The sequence below is a fragment of the Anolis sagrei genome, chromosome 2 (genome assembly GCF_037176765.1).
Source record: "Anolis sagrei isolate rAnoSag1 chromosome 2, rAnoSag1.mat, whole genome shotgun sequence".
NCBI lineage: Eukaryota > Metazoa > Chordata > Lepidosauria > Squamata > Dactyloidae > Anolis > Anolis sagrei.
In genome coordinates, this window is record NC_090022.1 from 48,820,290 (window position 1) to 48,847,810 (window position 27,521).

General features: G+C 38.6%; 1 protein-coding gene across 1 annotated transcript; it reads right to left on the reverse strand.

Annotated features, from left to right (window-relative positions):
* Positions 1-950: 950 nt before the first annotated feature.
* LOC132765621 (protein SSUH2 homolog) lies at positions 951-20,655 on the reverse strand. The gene is made up of 12 exons (XM_067464780.1): positions 20,559-20,655; positions 20,003-20,081; positions 19,192-19,321; positions 17,761-17,821; positions 16,853-16,977; positions 13,417-13,479; positions 12,012-12,049; positions 9,489-9,584; positions 8,781-8,886; positions 7,811-7,912; positions 4,890-4,979; positions 951-2,358 (listed from the first exon to the last, which is right to left on the reverse strand). Exons 1-12 carry the CDS (start codon positions 20,653-20,655, stop codon positions 2,218-2,220), a joined length of 1,128 nt encoding a protein of 375 aa, XP_067320881.1. The 3' UTR covers positions 951-2,217.
* Between the last annotated feature and the right edge of the window lie 6,866 nt (positions 20,656-27,521).

Below are 27,521 nucleotides of genomic sequence, written 5' to 3' on the forward strand. Positions count from 1 at the left end.
TAAGACAGTACTTCTCACTTCTCAGTATATCTGATGCTCAGGAAATGCCCATAAGCCATGGACTGAGACTGTGCTTATGCTCGCTGGCTAAAACTGCTAGTTTTCTGGAAATTCAGCTCTAGGCAGACAGCTAAAGGACCATCAACAGCCCATCACGTTGGCTTCACTGACCAAAGAAACCCACAATGACAAATCACCATAAAATATTACTAGAATTTTTAAAATTAAATTTGATGATCAGATCTCAATTAAACAAAGCATTTCAAAAAGCACTGAATGCGAGAAGCACACATAATTTTATTTTTGTTGACAAGAAAAAACCCATAGAGGACTGTCAATTTTATTGTATAGTTTCTGGACTTTTTTTACATAGATCTCAAGGTGGTATATTCTAATTGCTGTCATGTGTGTATGTTTGTCTCCTAATCAACTAGAACTCTTTAATGAAAATAATGAAACAAATTTTGTGCACCATTACTGTTTTTCCAAACTTGTTTTGTATGTTCTGGTGCTTTGATCAAATTCCAATTCATCTTTTGACTATTGTTTAGTGTTTAAATATGTCTGCATAGCTGTTCTTAATTTTTTTTTTCTTTTGGGCCCACTACAAAGGATTCTATTCTGTCGCACACTGGGCCTGTAACAACTGTACTTTTCTATAGGACATATACTTTAAGCCCAGCGGGAAGCCAGGGGTGCCTCAAAGAGAGGTTCTCAGGGATTTTTTTTGAAGTGATGGTCTTTAGAGTCTTTAATGATACAACAAAGTCTTTATTATGGAACAAACAACAAATCTTCAATGGTTCAAACAACACTTCAAGGCTTTCTTAGTCTAGTCCTCAATGGACTGGTACCTGACTTTGATTAACTGTACTTTCTCTGTAGGAAAAACCCTTTTTAACCTCTCCCAGGCTGTTTACTATCTATGCCTCACCAATATTTAGTTAAAAATCTAAACAAGGTTAAAAGCAATTAAAACATAAACAATATTCTTACAGCCATAAAATCAAGTTATCCACAATCAAGGTCAGGCCATTCCAATGATCATTACACATAAATCCAAGTCATCTATTGAACTGTGTTAATATATAATTAATGTGACAGATGCTGTATTAAATGCCATACTTTTTCTTTTAGAGAAACAATATAATGGCAAGAAAATTTTTCTCAATAACATAACTAAACTCTGCTGAAATTCAAGGGCCAACAAGTACACCAACTTCTTTGGGGCCAGCCCTGTTTTGCTTTTGGAGGGCACTTCCAGACAATACCCAAACCCACACCAAAATGGGGTTTTTAAATATATATCAACAATGATTTTTGTGTAAAAGAATTAATCACATTTTGAGACAATACCAATTGAGACCACGTACTAAAAATACCAATTACAAATTTACCATATAAGACAATAATATAGTACTCCATCTGAAAGATAAATAGCTAGTTTTTAGTAGAAAAAAACACATAAATTAGTTATATAAAAGCATAAATTCAATATGTATAAAATTATATGCAGATTTGCATGTACGAGTATTAACTCATAAATGACATTAAAATCTAAAGACAATATATTACCCAAACAGAATTACATGCCTAGAAATCAAGCTTGGAATATGTTTATAAAACAAATTTAAAATCTGCTTGCAGAAATTTTGGAAAAGTATCTTTGAATAGTAACCGTTGATTTTTAGAAGTGACTGGAAGCCTTTAGAAAAAGAAGGAAATATTATAGTCTTTAACATGCCCTTCAACATTTCACAAATGAAAACTGAGACTCATTTGACTGCAATAGTGACAACTTTGGCTTCTGATGGTTAATTAAAATATTTTTAATTAAACAAACAAATTTTGAGTTTAAACTTGGGTTCCATATCCAAGTGTATGTATATGAACATATAGATATACCAAATCCATAATATACTGGCTGCTTCTGGGGCCACAATTCACCCCATAGTAATGTTTTCACTTTATAATATTCAGACAATGAACACAGGAATTATATAGGAGAATGTTTGTTTTTTCCTTTGTGTTATAAGAAAAGCTTGATCTTCTCTTGCAACATGTAAGTTTGGAGTTTCCATCTTCTTGAAAAATATAATAATTTACTATTTCTGTTGAGAAGGAACAGCATCCTCCATAGTTCTTATGAGCAAGTGAGGGGAAAGAACAAGCATCCAAAAATTCTGATCAAGGGATTTTAGTTGGAAGTTCAACAAATCATATGACAGTGCAGCAGCACTTTTTAGGATAGTACTCTGTATAAATCTTCTGTTCATTTCCATAAACATAGTACGAGTAGTGTTTTCCATGCCACTCATATTCCACCCGGGTAAGGTGCAGTAATTCAATGGCTTGCTTCTGTAATGAGAAAAAGTGCATTGTGCTATTTAAGTTATTTTAACTTATATGTATTTTAACCTATTGTTTTATATATGTTGTTTTAAAATGTTATTTATTGTTTAGCATTGAATTTTTGTTGTTAGACATTCTGAGTCCCTCCACGGAGGTACAGAAGAACGGGATAAATAAATAAATAAATAAATAATGTGGAAAAAACATGATTTATAAAAATACTATCATCTAGATCTCTAACCAGATCTACTACCGCTCTGAATGAGAAGTAGCCATAGTGCCAACCCCCTGCAGTAGCATTTTTTTTAAAAAAATGAGGAAATCAATTGATAGCTGGAAATGAGAACAGCATCTGCTTCCTCTCTCTGCTTATTTTACAGTAAAAAGGTGAAATAACTGTGCAGGCACATCAGCCATACTTGTACCATGCTTGTGCCCAAGCATGTAGCCGTGGGGGGGGGGGGCTTGAGGGGCTTCACCCCCCCCCCCCGAAATTCTCATGGTGGTTTGCGAAAAGGCCTTACTAGTGCATTATTTAAACTGTTATGTTTATTCATATCATGATCTGATCACCCTACTCAATATATCCCATATGCATGGGGGTATTGGGGTAACGATACAAAAGGTTTGCTAGGGTAGACCCTCTTTCACTTGGACTCAGCCCCCCCCCAAAAAAAACAAACTCAGCACCCCCCCCCCCCCCCACCACCACTGAATCGAAATCCTGGCTACGGGCCTGCTTGTGCCATACTTATTTTTGTAAATACATTGGTTTCTCTTGCATGTTTTTGTAATTGTGTGCTTGGCTTAATGTATGAAAGTGTTATTTCTTCACTTTTTCCATTTTGCAAGTGACATTTCTTCACTTTTTCCTGGTTGGTTTTGGCTTGGTTTGCAAAGAACTTCTCTTTCTTTGTACAAAAAGAGAAAGAAATCTATAGTTTCAGATAAGAGTTTTGCTTATTTTTCTTATTCTTTCTCACATTGGATTTGAGAGTCAATAGTATTTTTGAAAGGGTGTTTGCTAAATTAATAATCCTGTGTATGCTTTTCCATTCAGAATTATCCATTCAGTTTCACTGTGGGGCCATCCAGAAAGGCCCAAAATGCAGGAGGTGTCTCAGTTTTACCAGAGGCATCCAAATGATGCCTCTGGTAAAAATGAATTAATGCAGAGTAAACTGAGTTTTCCCTGGTTTATTCTGCATTAATTAAACACCTCATTAGATCTGAATCTTTATGAAAGATTGGGGTCTAATATGATGCTGGCCTTGTGAGGACTATTGGGATGCATCACACATTTCCTGGGAGGTCAATCTCCACAACCATTCCATACCTTTGGGCTCCTGGAGGTCACCCACTCCCTCCCCCAGTCCCCAATTTACCCCCTAAAACCTACAGACAAGGTCCCTGGCCACCATTGAGTTTCTCGTCCTCATGGCATAAGAAAATGACATGTGAGGAGATGGGGGCACCGGGGGGGTCCTCCTCACCCCTCCCATCTCTTCGGGCATCATTTTTGTGCACCATGGGGATGCAAGAAGAGGCTCTATGGAAGCCAGGGATCTTTTCAGTAAGTTATAGGGGGTGAATCGGGGGTTTCTGGGTGGCTTCATGCTATCCTGATTTCAATCAGGATAACATGTAGCCATCCCAGGAGGGAAATGCCAGGGTTGTGGGAGGAGATGGGGACTAGAACCTGCACCAAAGTAGCGATCCAAATAATTTAACCCATTTTGGTGCAGATTTTAAGTATATGTGGAAGCACCCTGAATTCCATAAGATATACTTCCAAGTTAGTATTACTGAATTAATGGGACTTCTGAACAGGTCAGATTCCCCAGCAACAATCCTGCTTTAAATCTTATCTTATACTTACCTATCAGAAATTGTTGAAGTGCAGCCATGGCAGTCTTAGCCAAAAGCTAAAGGTGAGAAATAATGGGAGTTCCAGTCCACATTTGACTAAATTTGCTCTTATTTATAGAACAGCTTCACCTGTGTCTTAAGCCTTAGACATCCTGTCCTGTCTCTACAGAGCTTTCTGACCAGATTCCAACTGCTTCCAGAAGTACTTGGGCAGTTTTTTTCCATAAATATCATGAATGCTATCTGCTTTAATCAGTTTGGTTTAAGTGTTATATTCAAATACATTCAGAACATTATGTGCTAATTATTTTATTGGCCTACATGTAATAATGTAATGAGAATAGCATACATCCTTTATAATCATAACGAAATCTAGAAGTACTGTACCTTTGCTCTTATATATGAAACCAAGAAGGTGCAGAATAAATCCACTATCAAGTTAATTCGCTACAAAGCAAGGTTTTCCTGGTTTGTAGTAAATTAAGTCAGGACTGTCCAGAAAATTGTCTGGACAGCCCCTCCTTTACTGCGGTAGATACCACAATAAAGGTCCTGTCTGGATGGGCCCACAGTTTCTCACAAAAGAGATTACAAGTTCCCACACACCCATGATACTGTAGACAACCCCCAACTTTAGAGCATACCTCATCAATTTTTAGGACACTCACCTGCCTCCGGATGCACACTGTGGGAGGAAACTGAGCTTTAGGATTTTCAATAGCATTCCAGGTAGCAATTCCAGAATCCGAAGGATACACCTATCAACATAATACAATTCTGAATGGGGTGCACTACCTTTAGGGCCCTTAATCACATTCAGTATTAGCTACAGAGCTGAACTTAGGAATGCACACTCATACCCAAGTCTTCCTCCCACAAAAATGCACTCTCCTTGGACTTACAGGCTGGAAATGGCACCATGTAGTTGAGTCCCCCATCGGCTCTGACGAGGGACCTGTGCTACTCATGATATTTGCTGGTAAGTTTGCCACCAACTGACAAGAAATGTCCCCCTGCCATGCAAGGGTCAGAAGATGTATGCTTTATGTTTCTGCCATCCTGACATATTGTCCAATTTGTGTTCCTGATATCCCGAAAATGTAAGTTTGGACTTCAATAGAAATGAAGAGAAGGGAGGAAAGAACCATCGTGCTCTATTGCATCAAGTTGCTAGAGATAGTCACAGCAGCACCCAGACAACTTTCTTAAACTTGTAAACAATGCCAACATGTCTACAATCGAAGGATGAGTACAACAATGGGGAAAATACATTTATCTGAATGATGCATAGCTCAATTAAACTAAAAGAACTATATTGTGTCCCAAAAGGTTTCATATACAGATAGTCCCTGAGTTTCAAACATCCAACTTACAAACTACTCACAGTTAAGAACAAGTGTGTGGCAACAGGTAGTGAGAGAAACCAGTCCCTTCGGAAGAGAAATTAACTCCTGAAAGTGTTGTCATGGGGGAAAGGTGTCTCCACTGAAGCTTTCTTTCCAACATTTGTTTCCACAACCAGCCAATTTTTCAATTATTGCAGGGACAGAAAATGAGGTCTTCTGAACAGGGGCACAGACATTAAAACAAATACCACCAAGGTGTTAACCCTTCCCTGTGTTATCCAAAGCTTTAAAAGATATATTTTGGCTTGAGCTAGACTAAAAAATGCACCTGTTCTAACTTACAAACAAATTAAGCTTAAAAACAAACCCACAGAACCTACCTATCTTGTTCATAACTGGGGGACTGTCTGTATAGGAAAAATGGGAAATCATAGCTAAATGTAACCTTATTTATAAAATATGAGTTTATTTTTACTATGTATTTCCTTAATATATCCATTGGATATATTACTTCCTTATATTTAACTGTGAGAAAATAGAGAAAGAAAGTTTATATATGAGCTGATAAGCCCAAGGTGGTATGCTATCACAGGAAAAGGAAGTGAACTAATGGCCAAATTAGTTAAAACTTTCCATCTTAGAAGGCAACAAGGTGTTAACCAGCAACATCCAGTGATGAAGATAAATTACACACAAAATATTTGTGATCTCAGCTCTAGTTTCCCATGTGGGGACATGAGAGAAGCCTCCCACAGGATGGTAAAGCATCAATCATCCAGGCTTCCCCTGGGCAACATCCTTGTCGAACAACCAGCAACAAATTATCGAAGAATTAAGAATGACTGGAATGGATATCTATCCAATGACACTGGATATTTATTTATTTATTTGCTTTATTTCTATACCGCGTTTCTCAACCTATAATAGGTGACTCAATGCGGTTTGAATCAGATAAGCCATAACTTTAAAGATTTGGAAAGTGGTAGATGAGAGACCTTGAAATAGGAGTTCAGGGTACTGGAACTACCCATAGAGTTAAAGATTCAAAAGGCTTGAGTTTCAGAGGATACCAGTTTTCAAGTGGAGATGCAGGAATGGAAGACAGATGAATGGGAATAAAGTTTTTCTTGGAGAAGCTGAGGCAAATAATAAGTTTCAGAATATTTTTATTGATTTGTTTCATGAAAAACCTCTATTCATATTGTTAATAATGTTGGTTGCGTTAGTTTAGTCTGTAGGTCGTAGTTTGTTTTGTGTAATTATACCTTAAATGCAATTTTATAGATTGAAATGATATCTGTAAATAAAAAGAATATGCAAAGAATACTTCCCTCATCCCCATATATCTCAGCCCACAGGAACCTGGGGCTGCCCTCTAATGACCTCCAAATAAAGATGGGAGCAAAAGTCTTTTCCATCTGCCACTAATCGTTACATAGACTACTGCATCCCAAATCTTTCTACTAGGATCAGGAAAAAAGTGGTCTCAAAGGTCAAAAAGCAACATTTCCTCCTAGAAATCCACTTGAGAAACTGGGCTGGACAAGAAAAAAAAAGTGGGTGTATTTCTGCACACCTTGTTTTCTAAAATAGGGACATGAATTTAATTTGAGATTTATGAAAAAAAAGCCAGACTGATAAATATGTCTACATGATACATTTACAAACCATGACTAATCCCTAAAATGCAAAGACTAGATTCAAAAGTATTTTTTTTATGTCAGGAGTGACTTGAGAAACTGCAAGTCGCTTCTGGTGTGAGAGAATTGGCTGTCTGCAAAGACATTGCCCAGGGGATACCCAGATGTTTTACCATCCTTGTGGAAGGCTTCTCTCAGATCCCCACATGGGAAGCTGGAGCTGACAGAGGGAACTCATCCATGCTCTCCCTGGATTTGAACCTCCAACCTGTTGTTCTTCAGTCCTGTAGGCACAAGGGTTTAACCCATTGTGCCACTGGGGGCTTCTTTTAAAAAATAAATGAAAGGAAGCTACTCTTGCTTTTGTTGGGAAAAATCATGATACACCTGGCTTATCAGATATACTTAATCTAATGTTAATGTTTGTATGGGTTATGTTTTAATTTACATATTGTTAGCTGCTTTGAGTCTCCTTTGGCTGAGAAATTTTTTAAATACATTTAAAAATAATAAATAAATACTTATTTTACTTCAGACCAAAAACCAGGAGGAATTTCACTGAGTATTAATGGAATGCAGAGATGTAGTCTTTGCTGAACTCACATCTCCTGGTATTGGAGTCATAAACTGAGCTCGGTGTTCTTCAACAGCAACCAGAGAGACTTCATTTATAGCATTTTCCAAGAAACCCACCACTGGCGATACCTATGAAAATATCAACATTGGAAGATTTGAATACAAAACAAAAGCCCAGACCAGAGCACTTCTAATTATATTTCTCAACTCTGCAAATAGAAATTATGAACACACAAATATAGGTGACAGACATCAAATAGAGAAGTAGCAACTGAAAAACTGCCATTTAGAAGAGGAAGGATATTAAAGCACCTTGCAGAACAAAGTTTTGCAGGAAGCTCTGTGAATTTGACGTGAAAAAATGGCATGGAGTAGTCTCCATAATAGTAGAAACACCAACATTTTCAAGCCAATTTGGGAAAATTCAAACCTGAGTGTGCCTTATTTCAATCAGGAAACACACAAAGGTCGGATATTGAGATTCTTGACTGCTGACTATATCATTACATACACTACAAAGAAATGTCTCAATATTTTAACATGGAGATTCACAAAACAATGAGCTACTACATGACCCTTATGTCACTACTGAGCATATCATATATCTTGGTACGTATATACACAAATCATGGATGAAGTCCATCAGCTATTTATTTCCACTACATTGGCATAGTAACTCTATATCTGGAGGACTGTGGTTTACTCAGGCACTGAGTTTCCAGCTAGATCCAGTGCTATCAGTTATTTTAATGTGATCAATTTTAGAAAACATACAAGACACAGAGTGAATTGTTCTAGGAGAAGAATTGTTCTAGGTGAATTGTTCCAACTACCCTCCACCAACCAGCAAAAGACAATATTGTTTTGGAGCTATATAAAAAAGTACATTGCTGATATAAGCAAAACATTGTTCTTATCACTGTTCAAGTTAGCTCAGGTTCATTCACAGACCTTGGGATTTCTTTCACTTTTATAAGAATATTCTTATTCTTATTACCATGCGTTGCTCATCAAAAAATGTTTGTTGTCCATTAACTTTCTTGAAGAGTTTTACAGGAAACCCAATGCCATGATCCATCACAAATTCAAACATGTGACTCTTCCTATAAAAGCAAAAAAACAGAGAATATACTGCCCAATAGTTCTTTGCCTTATTTTCACCACAAACCAACAAGTGTCTTAAACTACGCAGGCTTATTCTAATTCTTCCTTCCTATAAAAAGGCTGCTATGTTAATTTTATTTCCCTAAGTCACCCCAACCTCTTTCTAGCCTCTAATAAGATCTCAAATATGCTGCACACATGAAATATCTATATATGCATATGTGTTCCTTCAAATCACCTGTTGGATTTCATAAGATTTTCTTAGGCAAGTAATACTCAAAGGTGATTCTTTATATCCTTCCTCTGAAATATAACCTACTATTCATTGGTGATTTCCTATTCAAATGCTAAGACTGATCAGGCTTAGCTTCAAAGATCTAATGCAATCTTAGCATGTTTAGCCCATTTCCTTACATCTTATGTCTTACATCTCACCAGGAATGGGTTGGTTTCCTTTCCCAACGCCAATAAAAGAAAAAGATTTGCAATAAGGCTAAATATTAAATCTAAGCTGCCATGCTGGCAATAAAACTCACTTTTTTTTCAAATTTACAAATGTGACACTTTGTTTTCATTCAGTTCATTTTCTGATGTGGCTTACCATTTAATTTTTAACTGAAGAAATGTCAGCAACTTTCCTTTTCCTGCGCACGTGCTACAGGTTTCCCTCCCTGAACCACCACAAGAAGAGCATGTTCTAGAAAAAAATTAATTGGATATAAATGAAATATGAATTAAATTAATATACAAAGACATGAAAGATGCAGGAAAAACAAGATTTAAGATCTTCATTTTGAAAAGTAAACTGAATATGTGACAACAAATTAAGGCATTTCCTTCAAATTCAAGACCATTCTTCATTCACCAAGTTGCAATCTTTTAGGTATATACTCATCTACAAGTGTAGAGATCTAATTTAAAAAATCTAAAACATTGGTTGATTTATCCACAAATCAATATAAATTCTGTACCTTCATTCTTATCAAAAAGGGAATCATTTTTTAGTACTGCTGTGAATGATGAGAGTTTAGTCCGTTCCAAGAATTTAAAAGGAAGCACTCTTCTACTTTCTCTGTCACAGTGCATTATGTATGGTAAATAAAAAGCACAAGCATATCCCAGTTAATGAAGTCTCAGAGAATGAAACTCCTTTTCACAAAGTCTTTTCATGCTCATCCAGATCTTGTTTTAATCCTTTCCAACTGCCTAGCTGGAACTTCTTAGAAAAAATATCACTGGGATATGGTGAAGGAAGTTAGAGAAATACAACTTTCAGTGAGAGGCTGCAGCAGTATGTATGTAGTCAGGCTATAATAAAGCATGAGTATGAAAGAGTGGAATTTTACTCCAACTAACTGTTCCTTATCAGACTGTGCCTGATTGCAACAGGCAAGGTAAACTGCAGCTGCCTCCAGAATCTCTTCTGAGTATGCAAGAGAGGAAAGGGGAAAACATATAATCCTGCCACACCAGCTACTCACGGCACATTAAAATAATTAAAAAAAAACATAGTTTATCCGGAAAAATGAAAAAGACCCAAAAAGGTGAAAGCTGGAGAAAACAAATCAAACTTGGATGCATTTTGGAAAAAAATTCAAGTGTGTCTAGAATGTTCAACATTTAAGGTTAAACTGATGTGTTTGTTTCATTTCACATGAGTATATTGTTAATTTTTGACAAACTTGTTGCGGAAACATGTCAAACTGCTCTTTATTATGGTGTTATTCTTTCCATGTTCTTTCAGATTCAGGTATCAAATTTTCTGTTAAGGAAGTAATGCCTAGGAGACATCAACTGGATCTATACTGTCATATAATCCAGTATCTGACCTCAGATTATCTGCTAAGAACTGGATTACATGAGTCTACACTGTCATTTAACCCAGTTCAAAGCAAATAACATGATTTTTGTTCCTGGGTTGTGTGTGTGTGTATTATTTTCTTTTGTTAGTAGATCAGTAATATACATGTAAATATGTATTAGAATTATCATTCACATAGGATCTACACATAATAAATCTTCTTATATAAACGTATATGTCTATAGTATCAACCACGTTAAAACAGTGGATGTGGTTCTTAATGAGATATGCCACATTATCACAGAATGTCTATGGCCAACACCACTGGAGAAATTACACTGTTTAGCTGATATCGCACCACCTGACATCTGCCAGGAAGGAGCAGCCAGCAATGAAAGGACCAAGGCATTGACATCCTCTGTTCGGATATCAGTCAGAATGCCAATGCCTTAAATCAAAAAACAGCTTCCTAAGATCTACAGAGATATTCTTCAAATGTTTTATAAAATATTGCTATGTATCCATCTTGTCCTGGAGTTTTATTGTCTTTTAAACTCTTTATTGCTGTGGAAACTTCATGCATCATAGTTGTACTATTCAAATCATCAACATCATCATCACCATCATCATCTTTATTTATATCTCCCTCGATCGATTGTCACCCTGTTGTGGTAAGGGGGCTTGCATGTGGGATCAGAAACTGGGATCAGAAACTTGATTATATGGCAGTGTGGCTGGGGCCATTTACTTTATTATCTGAGGTATATTTATAGAGGGAAAAGATTATTTTGAAGAGGTCATTTTAAATAGTACAACTACATCTTCAAAGGGAAATGGATTTCATTCATTTATAAAACACATCATGGCAAATACACTGAACATGTATAGGGTTGAGATCTGTATGGAGAAAAGATATTTAAAGAATTATTTTACAAATGGAAGGAGAAGCAGAGGTGTGGAGAAGGCTGGGACTGATATTCAACTAGGTTACTATGAGGGAAAATACATCAGTGGTGTCTAACTGCCATAAAGAGCTGGTGTGGTAGTCTGAATGTTGGAGTAGAATGTCTGAATACTAGGCTCCAAATCCTCATTCAGTCATGGAAACCCACTGGATGACCCTGTGTCTTAGAGGATGGAAGTGGCAAGCCACCTCCAAATAAATCTTGTCAAGATAATCCTATGACAGGAACATCGCAACTTGGAGTCAACTTGAAAGCACATCACAACAATACTTCCATATATTTAGATTATACAACATGTAAAGACAACTGGTCTTACAAAACCATTTATTGGAGGGGATGTAATGAAAGGGATACATACGTGGATGTAGTATTGTTTTCTCCAGAGGTTTCAGTTACCTGAGAAAATGTTTGATGGGAAATAAAGCAGATAATGAAATCTATTTAAGTTCTGAACCCAAAACGTTTAAAAATCTTTACAGATGGAAACAAAGCTGTCTCTCATAAAGGCTTTTTGTTGTTGTTACTAGTGGCTTTAATAAAAATAGTCAAATGTAACACTCTTATGGGAGAGTTTAGATATTAGGTATCTGTTTAAGTGTTCATGTTAAACTTCACAAAACCAATTCTGAAACACAGCCCAAGGGCGCATCTACATTGAAGAACGAATACAATTTCACATCACTCTAACTGCCATGGCACTTTAACTGCCATATAGAATCATGAGAGTTATAAATCTTTAGTCTGCTATGTCAAAGACCATAACTCCCATGATTCCACAGAATTGAGCCATGGCGTTTAAAGTGATGTCAAACTGCATACATTTTATAGTGTAGATGCACCCCAAGTCTACAGACTTTGGGAAGATAGCCAGAGACAACATCATGAAAAAAGAAAGAATTCTAGGCTACACATGCTAAGATGTTAGTGTGGATGCCTACAGGAGCAACCATGTGGGTTGCACTCTAGCTGGAACAGCAAACCCACCTCACAGTTTCTCCAGACACACACATTCTCTAATGCACCATCTGATCTCAGGATGTTAAGTGTCCTACTTATAAGAAACAAAGGAAGACATTTTGAATATCAAACCAAGGTCCCTGCCCCTCTTTTGAATGAGAGCTTTTTCTTCTTCCAACTTATTTAACAGAGGTGATGTTAGTTATCAAAAGGAGAAGTCAGTCCTGAACACCATCTTGTCCTGGGAAAAATTAAAAGGGCACTGGAAGTTCTCTTATATCAAGTCAGATGATTGGTCCCTCTAAGCCAATGATGATGACATCAACTGACAACAACTCTTCAGTGTTGCAGTCAGAATATTTGTCTTAGTCAGGCTTTTCATATAAAGGACTGAGATCCATTCTCTAGAAAGAGCAGAGGCTGAACTTGGAGTCTCTCTCATGTGCACAGAGACTTTATTACCGAGCTAAAGTTTTCTTCAAAAATCTAATGGCTGAAAGCTCAACACTGTGCATAATGCTCCTCTGACCCAGAAGAACAGGTTCATGAGCTAAGAGGTATCTTGATCAGGCTCAAGCCTTAATTACAATGGAGAATTATAATTTTTCCACAGAAATATTTATATTTGAAAGTTGCTGCTTTCTGCACCCAACAGCCATGCAGAATAAATCCTATATTGTGAATATTTTTTAAAAACATGCCAAGAGCATTCTTGCAGAGGCTTGGAAATAACTAAAATTACTTTTCCATTCCTTGGAAAACAACATGAGTGAAGAGTTACATCTGTCTAATGCACTACTACTCACCGATCCAAATCCAGAACATCTACCGCAGGAAGTTTCACCCGAACCTCTGCAATATGGACACTTCTTAAATCAAAGAAAGAAGCACATCAAAAGTGATTCATCTGTTTTTATATGTATTTACAAGACTAACACCCTCCCAAAGAGTTAAAGACGTGGATGTTCCACTGTGCTTTAGAGTAGACAATTCCATAGATAGTTGGCCCCAGCTAGGACCCAAAATCATGACCTTGCACTTTATTATTGCTCTTATCCTTGTTGCTGCCATATAACCTATGCACTTTACTTACTAGCCTATCCTATCCTTTAAATTATTGTTGCACCAGTCTGCCCACCTGTGATGATTAATTGAATTTGTTATTGGTTGTTTGTTTTGATGCCTGTTTTATATATTGTTATAATGCTGTTGTTTTATTTTGTTTTATACTGTTGTTTACATTTAATGTGTTACTTTTTAACTGTGTTGATTGGGCTTTGCCCCATGTAAGCTGCCCTGAGTCCCTTCAGGGAGATGGTGGTGGGGTACAAAAATAAAGTTATTATAGGTGCACAACTCTCCATAACACCTATAACACCACTACACCTATAAATATAAAATGTTTATTTATACACTAGATAATTACAACATTTAACGTAAAAGTGAATTGACTGAATCTATTTTTTTTAATTTCTGTATAGATTATACCCACTGAATACAAACTATGTCAGTGCTGATGTAGCAAATGTTCATTGATTTAGTATGCATACCATAGCTGAAATTAATAACCTATAACTATTACATATAGTCATGGACAATATTAGGAAAAAAATGACCCAAAACCTGGATTGACTTTTCCATGGGCCAATGTTAGTACTTTATTTTAATTATTATCCAAAAAATGAATGATCTCTGAGTAGAATGGTGAAAGGTGTCTTTCTTGATTCTCCTCTGGATGTTTGAATGCCTGGGGAGGATAACGACAGCAGCAGTAGCCAGGAGCAGCAGACCCTTTCCCTTTCTGTAGAGTGACCCTCAACTTATAATTTTGGTTTCTAAACCTGCCCTTGAAGTCAACATGAGTATACGCAGTCCATCAAATATTTCAATATAGATTTCTCCTTTTAAAAAGAGGTTATTGTCTTTCAAATTCATTTTGCCTTTTCTCCAGTTCTAATTCTCAAGAGCTATGTACTGCCACTACTGCAATCTTTTTCACTGTTATGTTCCGTATATACTGGAATATAACCCGACCCAAATATATGCCGAGACACCTAATTTTACCATAAAAACTGGGAAAACTTATTGACTCGAGTATAAGCCTAGGGTAGGAAATGCAGCAACTACGGGTAAATTTCAAAATGCATACCTAATTGGGGCATCAGTAAGTTAATTTTTTTTAATATTTACCGTATTTCAAGGAAAACATTAAACTAGCTCTGTAAGTAGAAAAGTAGGGTCAACAAAAGCAATATGGAATAAACAATAACATAATAATAATAATAATAATAATAATAATAATAATAATAAATGTATTTGTACTCCACCCTCTCTCCCCATGGGAACTCAGACCGGCTTCCAACATAGTAACAGGCAAACATTCAATGCCTATATAAACAATGCAGAGCTAGATATAGATCTGTTATATACACTAATTTCACATATGCATTACCCCCTGAAATGCTTGCAAATCCTCTCTATATATGTGCATTTCCCTCCTGCAATATTTGCAAACCCTATATATCTATGTTTGTATCTAGACATCTGTGTGTGTGTGTGTGCATTTCCCCCTGTAATATTTGCAAGCCCTGTATTCATATATATCTATCTAGACATCTCTCTATATATAGATTATTATATCTATATAAGATTTGCAAAGACTTTCAAACATGTGAGGGGAAAATTCATATATAATACACACAGATATAGATAGATAGATAGATAGATAGATAGATAGATAGATAGATAGATAGATAGGGAGGGGTACCTCTATATATTTATCGATATCTGTATCTTTATAGGATTTGCAGAGACTTGCAAACATGTGTGAGAGAAATTCATATATAAAATTAATGTATATAGATAAATAGATAGATACAGGTACATAGGGGCTGCAAAGTCTTGCAGGGGAAAATGCCTATACATCTGTAAGAGAGATTAACAAATATTTCAGGCTTTGCAAACCATATATATCCATTAATCTTATAAAATGTTTTATAAGATTAATGGATATATATGGTTTGCAAAGACTTCAGGAGAAACATGCATATATAGCAGTGGTTCCCAACCTTTGGGCCTCCAGATGTTTTGGACATCAACTCCCAGAAATCCCAGCCAGTTTACCAGCTGTTAGGAACTGTGGGAGTTGAAATCCAAAACACCTGGAGGCCCAAAGTTTGGGAATAACTGATATATAGAAACCTATTTATAGATCAATAGGGCTTACAAAGCCAGTGAACACTTCCAAGGGAACAAAAATACACATACATTTAGACACACACACAAAAGCCAGGAAATTGGGTGGGTTATGAAAAAGAGCCATACAAACAAGGAGGATATGAAATATATCTCCTTTCCCTCCTTCCCTTCCTTTTGACTGGAAAAGAAGACACACTGTTAAGGGAGATAAGAGGAGAGAAAAATATATCACATATTGCAAGCAATGGCCTCCAGCCTCCGCTGCGCGGCCTTGACCCCATTATAAGCCAAGGGAGGCTTTTTCAACTCAGAAAAAGGACTGAAAAGCTTTGCTTATCTTCAAGTATACTCCCTCCCCAGTGACATCAGGCAGGCCCCATCCCTCCTGGGTTTAAGAAAAAAGATGAAGACTTGGCTTTGCGCACAAGCATTCAAAGCATAAGTCTCTACAGTTTTGACATGGTCTGGATTAAAGATTATGAGGAGAGTTTTTGAGGAATTCAGTAATGCACTTTATATTCTTTTAAAATGTGTATACTGTTTTATTTGTATTATTATTTAATGCTAAGTTTTAACTGTTTAAGTTCTATTATTATTGCTGGGTTTTACCAGCATTGAATTTTTGCCGGAGTTTTAGGCCACCTTGAGTACCTTTGAGGGAGAAAGACGGGGTAGAAATGAAGTAAATAATAAGTGTGGTGGAGGCTCCTTCTTTGGAAGCTTTTAAACAGAGGCTGGATGGCCATCTGTCAGGGGTGATTTGAATGCAATATTCCTACTTCTTGGCAGGGGGTTGGACTGGATGGCCCATGAGGTCTCTTCCAACTCTTTGATTCTATGATTCTATAACTAAATAAATATACGGTATGTGATATTAAGATAGAAAGATAAGGGAAAAACAGTCTTCTAAGCTACATAGATATTGATCCTATTGTGACACTAACTTCCTCATCTAAAAGTTAATCCCAATTTGCTTTTTAGAGAAATCAAGCTATCTCACCTGCACAGATAAACAAAGATTTCCCTCATGTGTTTGTTCATTACCTTTACTGATGATGTATGGGGCACCTTGACTTTCTTTTTCTGTTCTTTAAACATGGGAGAAACCTCCACTTGGACATCCCAAGGGTAAGGAGCATAGGCCCGCAGACTGGGATCGACAGGTTCACCTGAGAGAAAGACGGGATTGTATTTACTAGCATTTCTCATCTTTACTGTGCTCTTTACTGAATGCATTATTGACCACATGTTGCCCAGTATTTTATAACCTTAGTGAAGATGTAAAAAATACTTGTAAATTTTCTGTCAAAGTATCAGAAAAATAAGATTTAAATATCCAAGTTTTGTAAACATTGGGATGAAAAATTCCTATATTTTTCCTGAATTGCATTTAAAAAAATGCAGTACTCCCCCCTTCCCTTTCTTCTTTGTTGATTGGCATATTTCTAACAAAAAGGAAATTTTCAAAGCTCCTACAATTTTACCCAGCTCAGAAAAAAACGACATGCTAAAATAAATGCATATTCCCTGCATTTATTGCGAGAAGAAAAAAACCTTTTGTATGTGGACAACACAATAGAGAGGAGGCTACACCAGTCTCCCCTCCCCATGCCTTGACAATAAGGTCCAAAGCTTTGAGGGTATCCACCAAGAAAATTCTCTCCCATCTGCCTATCAAATATACTTCAAAAATCTTAAAAGATATTAATAACAGGAGTCAGACAAACAGCAAATCACAAGGAGACAAAAGGCCTAGAAAACATCTTTGAATGCAAGATGACTTTGAGGAATAGGCATTGCTGTACTGGAATGATATAGCATATGCCCTATCCATTTCCAATGTCATTTCTATGGCTGGCTGATTATTGCAGATTAACACAGAAATAATTATTGGATCTTATGTTCACATTATGAGAAGAACACATATTCTGAAAAAGTATCATAGCACTCACCTCGATATGGTTCTGATCTCCATTTACAAGATCTTGATTCACTGAAAGTCTCCAAACGATACTAGGAGAGCATTTTGAAACATTAGAACATGAAAGAAGACAGATATAGATCACCCTATGCATATGGAGTGTAATGTGGTCTATATCTACCCTAAAAATTGCACCCTCCACACTGCACATGAACCAGGGACTACTTTTTCCCTACTACTCCATCATCTATAGATACACAGATTGTACACACAGTGTGTCCACAAACTTCAGTTTCTGAGCCCCAGTGAAACTGTCCGATATAATTATGTAATGTCAACTTCTGCCGACTTTTTGATACTGAGAGCTTGTCTGTACTGAGCTCAAATCCCAGTTAGATTAAAAATTATTCCTGGGTGTCCAAATGACATCCAGACACTTCTGGTTCATAGTATGGAGTAAATTGGGTTATTCTGCTTTTATTCCACATTACACAAAGTTGTGAAGCTTGGGAGTAGCCCCTCCTTTCAGGATAATTATGGGCAAATGCACTGGCTCTAATCTGAACTGGTGCACCGGCCACAAGATTTAGCACCACCATCTTCTTTTCCCTGCCATAAGCAAGAGAGATCCATGAAAATCTGGAGAGGAGTGTAGATTCAGTTCAGCCCTGCTGGATGGTTACCTTACCTTTGCTGGGAGATACTGACCATCACTGGATGCCATTGCTGGGGTTGGCAAAGGTTCCATGGCAACCAAGAAGGAGGGGGTGACTATCCAACAGAGCCCCAGCAGGATGGCAATGGATAGAATAGCCATTCCTGGGGCCAAAGTATCTCCCATTCTAAGGACCTCATCACACTAAGGAGGGGCAGTAGGGGGATTCACATTCCCCTGTGCTGGCCCCACGGCTTCCTATAAAGCCTCCCGTGTTCTGGGCTAAGCATTCTAGGATACTTGTACCATAGTTGTTCTATGGAGCCCCACCAGAAATGAGTGTTCATCATGTGATGGACAGCATGGGGCTCCTTAGATCAATTGTGATGCAAATGTCCAAAAACACTTGCAAGGGAGAAAGAGGGAAACCCATGTGATGAAGTGGTCTGATGAAAAAAATTGTTGATGGGCCCATGTTTTCATGTTTTGAGGTGGATTTTGAATTGATTCTGGGTGAGAATTGCTCCATGTTTGGGCCCTTTTTTCTCCTTTGTTTTTAAAAGAAGGGTTGGGGGTTTTCAGGGACTATTCCTGATGTAGGATGTCCTTCCTCATCAAACACCAGAATAAGGCTTAAACTATTTCAAATATCAGGATGTTTAAAAATCAGCAGTGAAAGCTAATATTGCATAAAGGATATCCAAATAAATAAAACTGGTGACATGCAAAGCAGATGCAATTTATGTTTACTTTTTACAAAATAGGACCTATGTGGTCATAGAGAGGATTTGGAATGATTTCACTTACTCTATATGTATCAAATGATTGTGAATCACAAATAACCATCTCCTTGGCTGGATCTTTGCTGTAACAGCAGTGATTTGCTGCATACTCAGCAAACACCTCTTTAGCAACATCTTCTGAAATGGCAGGGGCACTGCAAAAGCAATTAGAGTTGGAAAGGAAAATAAGTGGGAGTGAAAAAGCAAACCATGTTAGAACACATACACTGATGAATGTAACAGGTATGATGAAAATGCAAAGTGAACACTGAATGCTATTCATGTGCATGAAATGCTATCAAGCCACTGTTTGCCTATAACACTCAAAGTGGCTACCAACGCATTCCAAACAATCAACAAATGCAAATAATCATAATATTTCTATTAGGACAACTACGTGCCAACTATGGCAAATACTTTTAAAAGAGTCCCCAAAGCTAGAATGAATAGATTACAAATTTAAGAGATCAACTTTGTCTGATCCCTAATGTGTACTTCAGACTTTTACTGTAAAAGCTATTAATATAATATGTGGAGGGAAAGGCAATTTTCTTAAGCTTGCATCTGCAGAATGTATTACGATTTCATTTGTAAAATGAAGTATCATTTGTTTGCCCACATCACTGTTGTAGCAAACCTACTTGATGTTCAGCTATATGTCATGAAAGCATTTGTATCCTCTGGTTGAAATTATTTAAAACTGGGTGGGAAACCTTGGTTCTATGGTTGAATCCAATTCTCTCTCACACACACATCGGTGTCTCTTAATCTTGCTTTCTCTAAGGGCAAAAATGGGGAAAATCAGGGAACTGAAAATGGAACAGTTTCTATCTTACTTCCGGATTCTCTGGCTTGTGGGTGGTTCACCATCACGAACAAGATCCACGTTATGTGGAGAATGGAAATGGTTTCCACCTGAAAAGGAAGAAAGCATTAATATATTTACTCTGTGGTATGAGGAGCAACGTGCTAAATAGGAGCAACATACTTTATCTGTGGTTCTGAGCAATAACTGGGAAAGTAAAGAATGCAATCAACATTCATTGTTTAGTTTTCTCAATGGCAAAAAATAAGGTATTTTAAGTAGGAGAAAAGTAGTGGGAGTAGAATATACAGAACTGGCAGATTGTCTTTGCTGAAACCATTACAGTTATAGCTAGAATATAGGCTTGTTTGATTGTTTGATTGTATTCGTTAATTTTAAACTCATTATGAATTCCTATTTAAATTAGCTTTGATCCAATATTGAGCCATGCAGGAATAGTGTGAGGAGTAATTAAGAATCGAAATAATTTCCCCATTTTTTGTAATTATTTTCAGATGTCTGGTGCAAGTTTTACAATCTCGCAGTTTCTCTTCCCTCCCCGGTAGCAAGCTGCGCATTTACCCCACTCCCGGTCCCTGGCCTCAGCTTAAGCCGATGAATTTCCTGTCTCTCTCCTCTCCTGCTGGCCACCTTTGCTCTGCTGCTTCCCTCCTCTTTCCTCATGCTTCTTCTTGCCTCACTCTGGGCTGCACTAGGCTTCCTTCCTTCCTTCCTTCTTTTCTTCCTTCCTTCTTTCCTTCCTTCCAGCTGGCAAATCCCACATTCCCCCCTCCCTCCTCTTTCTCCTGGCATCCTTCTTGCCCAAAATTTCTCATTACTTTATTTTTCATACCATCATTCTATGCCCAGCAATGCGCTGCCGGGTACAGCTAGTATAATATATAATATATATTATAATATAATATACAATAATATAATATAATAATATTATAATAATATAATATATATTATATATATATTATATTATAATATTATAATATTGTATATTATATTATATATTATATTACTATATTATTATATTATATATATTATACTATTATTTTATATTATATTATTATATTATTATATTATATTATTGTATATTATATTATATTATTATATTATATACAGACTTTAAGTTCTTTAAGTGCAAAAAAATGTAATTTAGAAAATAATCTGGATTATCCTGGGAAATAATCAAACTGCTTCCAAATCACAGGGTTAGAAAACACAAGTAAACAAGGTGGAAGCAATGAGGTTTGGAGGTTTTTTTCGCGTATTGCGCAATCGCGTCCGCCATTAACGAATTGATTCTTATATTTACGAAATTTCGTAAATATCGAAATTTTAAAATCTGAAATTTCGGAAATCCTCTCAGATTAGAAATGCGGGCGCCCCCTAGATACGAAACGAGTTTAGAACCAATTTTTTTTCTTGATCAACCAAGCCTACTAGAATACATTGACTAGAATGGAAGAAGAGACCTGAAGATATATAAAAAAGGCTGACAATGGAGGCCCAGGTCTCCGCCGTGAGCAGGACCGCCTTCTTTCACCTGCGGCAGGCTAGACGGCTGGCCCCCTACCTGTCCAGGGATGACCTAGCTACGGTGATCCAGGCCACTGTCATCTCAAGACTGGACTACTGTAACGCCTCCCTCTGTCGGTGATTTGGAAGCTCAAGTTGGTACAAAACGCAGCTGCTCGGCTTCTTGCGGGAATTCCGATGAGATGCCACATAACACCAATCTTACTACAGCTGCATTGGTTACCAATTGAGCACCGGATCACTTTCAAAGTGATGGTACTCACCTTTAAGGCCTTGCATGGTCTGGGACCAATGTATCTGAGGGATCGTCTCACCCCCTACCAACCCCAGAGATCCCTCCGTTCTGAGGACCAAGATCTATTGGAAGTCCCCAGTTTCAAGACCTTGCGTCTAACAGCAACCAGACGCAGAGCCTTCACAGCAGTGGCGCCATCAGTCTGGAATGCTCTGTCACCTGAAGTTTGTGCCCTGCGGGACTTACCAGCTTTCCGCAGGGCATGTAAGACATACCTGTTCCGACTGGCTTTTAATGTTTGATACTGTCGTTTTTAAATTGTTTTAAATTGCTCTTAAACTTTGTTAGATTTTAGCTATCCTTGTAAGCCGCTCCGAGCCCCAGGGGAGTGGCGGCATATAAGTTTAAATAAATAAATAAATAAATAAATAAATAAATAAAATAAACATACAAGATCTGCAAACACTTAGAAACAAATGCAGTCATCGCTAATAGTCAACATGGGTTTATCAAAAACAAGTCATGCCAGACTAATCTGATCTCTTTCTTCGATAGAGCTACAAGCTGGGTAGATGCGGGGAATGCCGTGGATGTAGCGTACCTGGATTTCAGTAAGGCCTTCGACAAGGTCCCCCATGACCTTCTGGCAAGGAAACTAGTCCAATGTGGGCTAGGCAAAACTACGGTGAGGTGGATCTGTAATTGGTTAAGTGGACGAACACAGAGAGTGCTCACTAATGCTTCCTCTTCATCTTGGAAAGAAGTGACGAGCGGAGTGCCGCAGGGTTCCGTCCTGGGCCCGGTCCTGTTCAACATCTTTATTAACGACTTAGATGAAGGGCTAGAAGGCATGATCATCAAGTTTGCAGACGACACCAAATTGGGAGGGATAGCCAATAGTCCAGAGGACAGGAGCAGAATTCAAAACGATCTTGACAGATTAGAGAGATGGGCCAAAACTAACAAAATGAAGTTCAACAGTGACAAATGCAAGATACTCCACTTTGGCAGAAAAAATGAAATGCAAAGATACAGAATGGGTGATGCCTGGCTCGAGAGCAGTACGTGTGAAAAAGATCTTGGAGTCCTCGTGGATAACAAGTTAAACATGAGCCAACAATGTGATGTGGCGGCAAAAAAAGCCAATGGGATTTTGGCCTGCATCAATAGGAGCATAGTGTCTAGGTCCAGGGAAGTAATGCTACCCCTCTATTCTGCTTTGGTTAGACCACACCTGGAATATTGTGTTCAATTCTGGGCACCACAATTCAAGAGAGATATTGACAAGCTGGAATGTGTCCAGAGGAGGGCGACTAAAATGATCAAGGGTCTGGAGAACAAGCCCTATGAGGAGCGGCTTAAGGAGCTGGGCATGTTTAGCCTGAAGAAGAGAAGGCTGAGAGGAGATATGATAGCCATGTATAAATATGTGAGAGGAAGCCACAGGGAGGAGGGAGCAAGCTTGTTTTCTGCTTCCCTGGAGACTAGGACGCGGAACAATGGCTTCAAACTACAAGAGAGGAGATTCCATCTGAACATTAGGAAGAACTTCCTGACTGTGAGAGCCGTTCAGCAGTGGAACTCTCTGCCCCGGAGTGTGGTGGAGGCTCCTTCTTTGGAAGCTTTTAAGCAGAGGCTGGATGGCCATTTGTCAGGGGTGATTTGATGGCCCATGAGGTCTCTTTGATTCTATGATTCTATGATTCTAAGATGAAAACTATCGAACAAGATGTTGTATGCGAAGAACACATAAACAGTCAAATTCATATTTGCAGACTGATTGTTCTTATCAGTTTTTGGTGTTTGTTCATTATATATTTCTTAGTTTATCTAGCAATTTTGTGTGTCTTTTGGACTTTGCCCTTGGGTTGTACAATGGAAAAAACAGCATTATAAATATACTTGCCACCACTTGTTATATCTTCATAAGCAGGAGGCGCAAAATGTTCTGGCGTTTGAGTCATGGCCGCAGTAGGGTTGAAACCTATAGCATACAGAGAGGAAACCGTCACGGAGACATTAGGATGACATCACTGGGCACACCTCACCTGGACCATCAAAGTTGATCTACTCCTGATTTTTGCCTCTGTTGCTTCTTGTTGAACTGACAAAGCACAGTATGCAATTGGGATTATGCATGGTGTGGAGCAGTGGTTCTCTTGGGTGATGAAGTAGAGGGCATGCTAATCAAATTTCTAGAAGCCACCATATTAAGAGGGTAGCTAAAACCACTGAAGACAGGATCGGAATCCAAAGTGACCATAACAGGTTACAGAACTGGACTAAAACTAACAAAATGAATTTCAACAGTAAGAAATTTAAGGTACAACATTTAGAAGAAAAATGAAATGCAAAGATACAGGATAGGTAACACCTGGCTTGACAATAGTCTACATGAAAAGGATCTAGAAATCCTAGTAGGCCACAAATTGAATATGAGTCAACAGTGTGATGCAGCAGCTTAAAAAGATGTGATTCTAGGCTGCATCAAAAGGAATATAGTGTCTAGATTGAAGGACACCACAATTCAAGAAAGACATTAACAAGTTGTTTTCTCTCTCTCTCATAATCACTTCTTTAATGCCCATTCAATTGCTTGTCTTGCTATCTCTTCCGAAAGGCCTATCCAGACAGTTTTTAATTATGAATTTTAAATTCACATTCTATGTTTATCATATTTTTAAATCTTTATTCCATGTATTTTAATATGTGTACTTTACAGAAATAAGTTTCAATACATGCTTTTATTTAATGCAGTGGTTCCCAACCTTTTTTTGATAGGGACCACTTGACCAGGGTCCACTCTCCAACATTAGTACCAAAATGGTTATGATTCAGTTTTTGTCAACTTTAGATTTGGTTTGATTATTTGTGGTGCTGATACAGAAAACGGCATTGGATAGACCACATCAACTCTAGTTTCTGATATAGAATATACGCCACCCTGTAGTCACCCACAGAAAACTGTATTTACCAATCTAGAGCTGATGTGGTAATAGTACTCTTGGGTCCATGTTGAGGAGAACAGTGGGGTAGGAATACCCTAAATAAATAAATACATTGTGGGAGACAAAGCCTCTATGACATGCAGGGGCAAACTTCAGTCCTCCAGGCATTTTGGACTTCAATTCCAACAATTCTTAACAACTGATAAGCTGGATGGGATTTCTCGGAGTTGAAGCCAAAAAAAAAAAAAACAAACAAACTGGAGGGACAAAGTTGCCCATGCCAGCTCTAAGACCAGTTCGGTCATGAAGTAGACTAGGCAACCTCTGAGCAGATGTTCTTCCTCTACCTCAGGCATCCTCAACCTGCGGCCCTCCAGCTGTTTGGGCTTTCAACTCCCAGAATTCCTGACAATTAAACAAGCTCGTTAGGGCTCTTGGGAGTTGGAGGGCCGCAGGTTGAGGATGCCTGCTCTACCTAAACTAGCTGGTAGGAATTTTCAAAGATGGGGAGGAGCAGAAATTGTTGTTTTTTTGTTGTTGTTGTGTCAGGAGTGAGTTGAGAAACTGCAAGTCGCTTCTGGTGTGAGCGAATTGGCCGTCTACAAGGACGTTGCCCAGGGGACGCCCGGATGATTTGATGTTTTTTATCATTCTTGTGGGAGGCTTCTCTCATGTCCCTGCATGAGGAGCTGGAGCTGATAGATCGGAGCTCATCCGCCTCTCCCTGGATTCGAACCTGCGACCTGTTGGTCTTCAGTCCTGCCCACACAGGGGTTTAACCCACTGCGCCACGGGGGCTCAGCAGAAAAGGTGAAATGCTGTCTTTAGCAGAAGCAGTTCCCAAGTAAAACATTGTCACAATCACTATTAGCCACAGTACAGTTGTCAAGTGGAATAGGAGGGGGGGGGGGGGGTTCTATCTATTTAATGAATGGAAGAAATCCAACATGCTGAAGGACTTCAAGCGCTGGTCCTCCAGGATTTTGGACTTCAAACTGCAGAAGACTCAGGGAGCACCCAAACTGTGGAAAGAATGCAATCTGACATCCCTTATGGCTCCATGATGCAGTCACAAACCGTGGAAGTGGTCTCAAGCCGCACTCCTTCGATGGTCTAGATGCCCCCTTAGAGCCCTTAGGGGAGGGGGCAGAGCTAGAGACAGAAAGCGGCGAGCGGGCAGGGAAAGAAGCAGAAGCGGGGCCGGTCCTCTTACCCGCCCTTTGCGGCTGCTTGGGGAGGAAAGCGCGATGAACGCGGAACAGGGCTCGCCTGGGCTCCGGGCTCCCCCTGCCTTAGAGTGGCCTCTTCCCCAGGCTGGGCTCTCTCTCTGTCTCTCTCTCTCCCTCCCAGAGTTTCCGGGATTGGGAACGCCCCTGACTCACTCACTACTGTAAGTAAACAAACAAGGAAACCTTACAGAAGGGGAGAGGCGAAGAGCCCAGCCTTGGGGAGAGCTACCTTTGCCCTCTCGCTACGCCCTTTCCCCATAAGATAAAGGAGAAACCAAAGGGTGTCCCCACCTACACTGAATGGCCATGTCCCAGAAGCATTCTCTCCTGACGTTTCGCCCACATCTATGTCAGGCACCCTCATAGGTTGAGGGGTCTGTTGGGAACTAGGCAAGTGAGGTTTATATCTCTGTGGAATAATGTCCAAGGTGGGAGAAAGAACTCGTCTCTGCTTGAGGCACGTGTGACTGTTGCAATTTGCTACCTAGATTGGCATTTAATGGCCTGCAGTCATAAAACCCTGGAAGAGACCTCGGAGGCCATCCAGTCTAACCCCCAGCCAAGAATCATCTTCAAAGCACCCCTGAGAGAGGGCCATCCAGCCTCTTGTTTAAAAGACTTTCTGGATATATTTCAGATTTCAATATGAATGTCAAAAATACCTAGTGTGGTTTTACATAGGCTTTATGCTACATTAGAACAGTAAAGACAAGTATCACTTAAGTAAAATAAACATTAAATATTAAATAACCAGAAAAATAAAATAAGGTGTAAACACTTAACTATTGTGGGAATCTGCTATTGCAGCACATCCAATTAAGTGGTTTAAAACCAGTATTAAAAAAAGATTAGGACTAAGTACGTTCCAGTCTACTTGGAATACACAAAGCTCATTCCAGGGTAGAGAGTTCCACTGCTGAACAGCTCTCACAGTTAAGAGGTTCTTCCTAATGTTCAGGTGGAATCTCCTTTCCTGTAGTTTGAAGCCATTGCTCCACATCCTAGTCTCCAGAGCAGCAGAAAACAAACTTGCTCCCTCCTTCCTATAACTTCCCCTCACATATGTATACATAGCCCTCATCATGTCTCCTCTCAACCTTCTCTTTTGCAGGCTAAACATGCCCAGCTCTTTAAGCCACTCCTCATAGGGCTTGTTCTCCAGACCCTTGATCATTTTAGTCGCCCTCCTCTGGATACATTCCAGCTTGTCAACATCTCTCTTCAATTGTGGTGCCCAGAATTGGACACAATATTCCAGGTGTGGTCTAATCAAGGCAGAATAGAGGGGTAGCATGCCTTCCCTATACTCCTATTGATGCAGGCCAAAATCCCACCGGCATTTTTAGCTGCATCATCACATTGTTGGCTCATGTTTAACTTGTTGTCCACAAGGACTCCAAGATCTTTTTCACATGTACTGCTATCAAGCCAGGCGTCCCCCATTCTGGATCTTTGCTTTTCATTTTTTCTGCCTAAGCAGAATATCTTGCATTTGTCCCCAGTTTCAAAGCCTGGCTGCTTCCTGCTTGGGGGAATCCTTTGTTGGAGGTATTAGCTGGCCATTATTGTTTCTTCTCTGAAATTCCCTGC

Bases quoted from the DNA above. Each gene is read 5' to 3' on its own strand.
- LOC132765621 (XM_067464780.1), bottom strand. From the start codon at position 20,655: ATGAGGAAAGAGGAGGGAAGCAGCAGAGCAAAGGTGGCCAGCAGGAGA. The intron at 19,322-20,002 runs GTAAGATAGAAA...TTGCTTTTGCAG, and splicing joins ACAAGCCAGAGAATCCGGAA to TGCCCCTGCCATTTCAGAAG. The intron at 13,480-16,852 runs GTAATGAACAAA...CTTTGATTTAAG, and splicing joins CCCATACATCATCAGTAAAG to AAGTGTCCATATTGCAGAGG.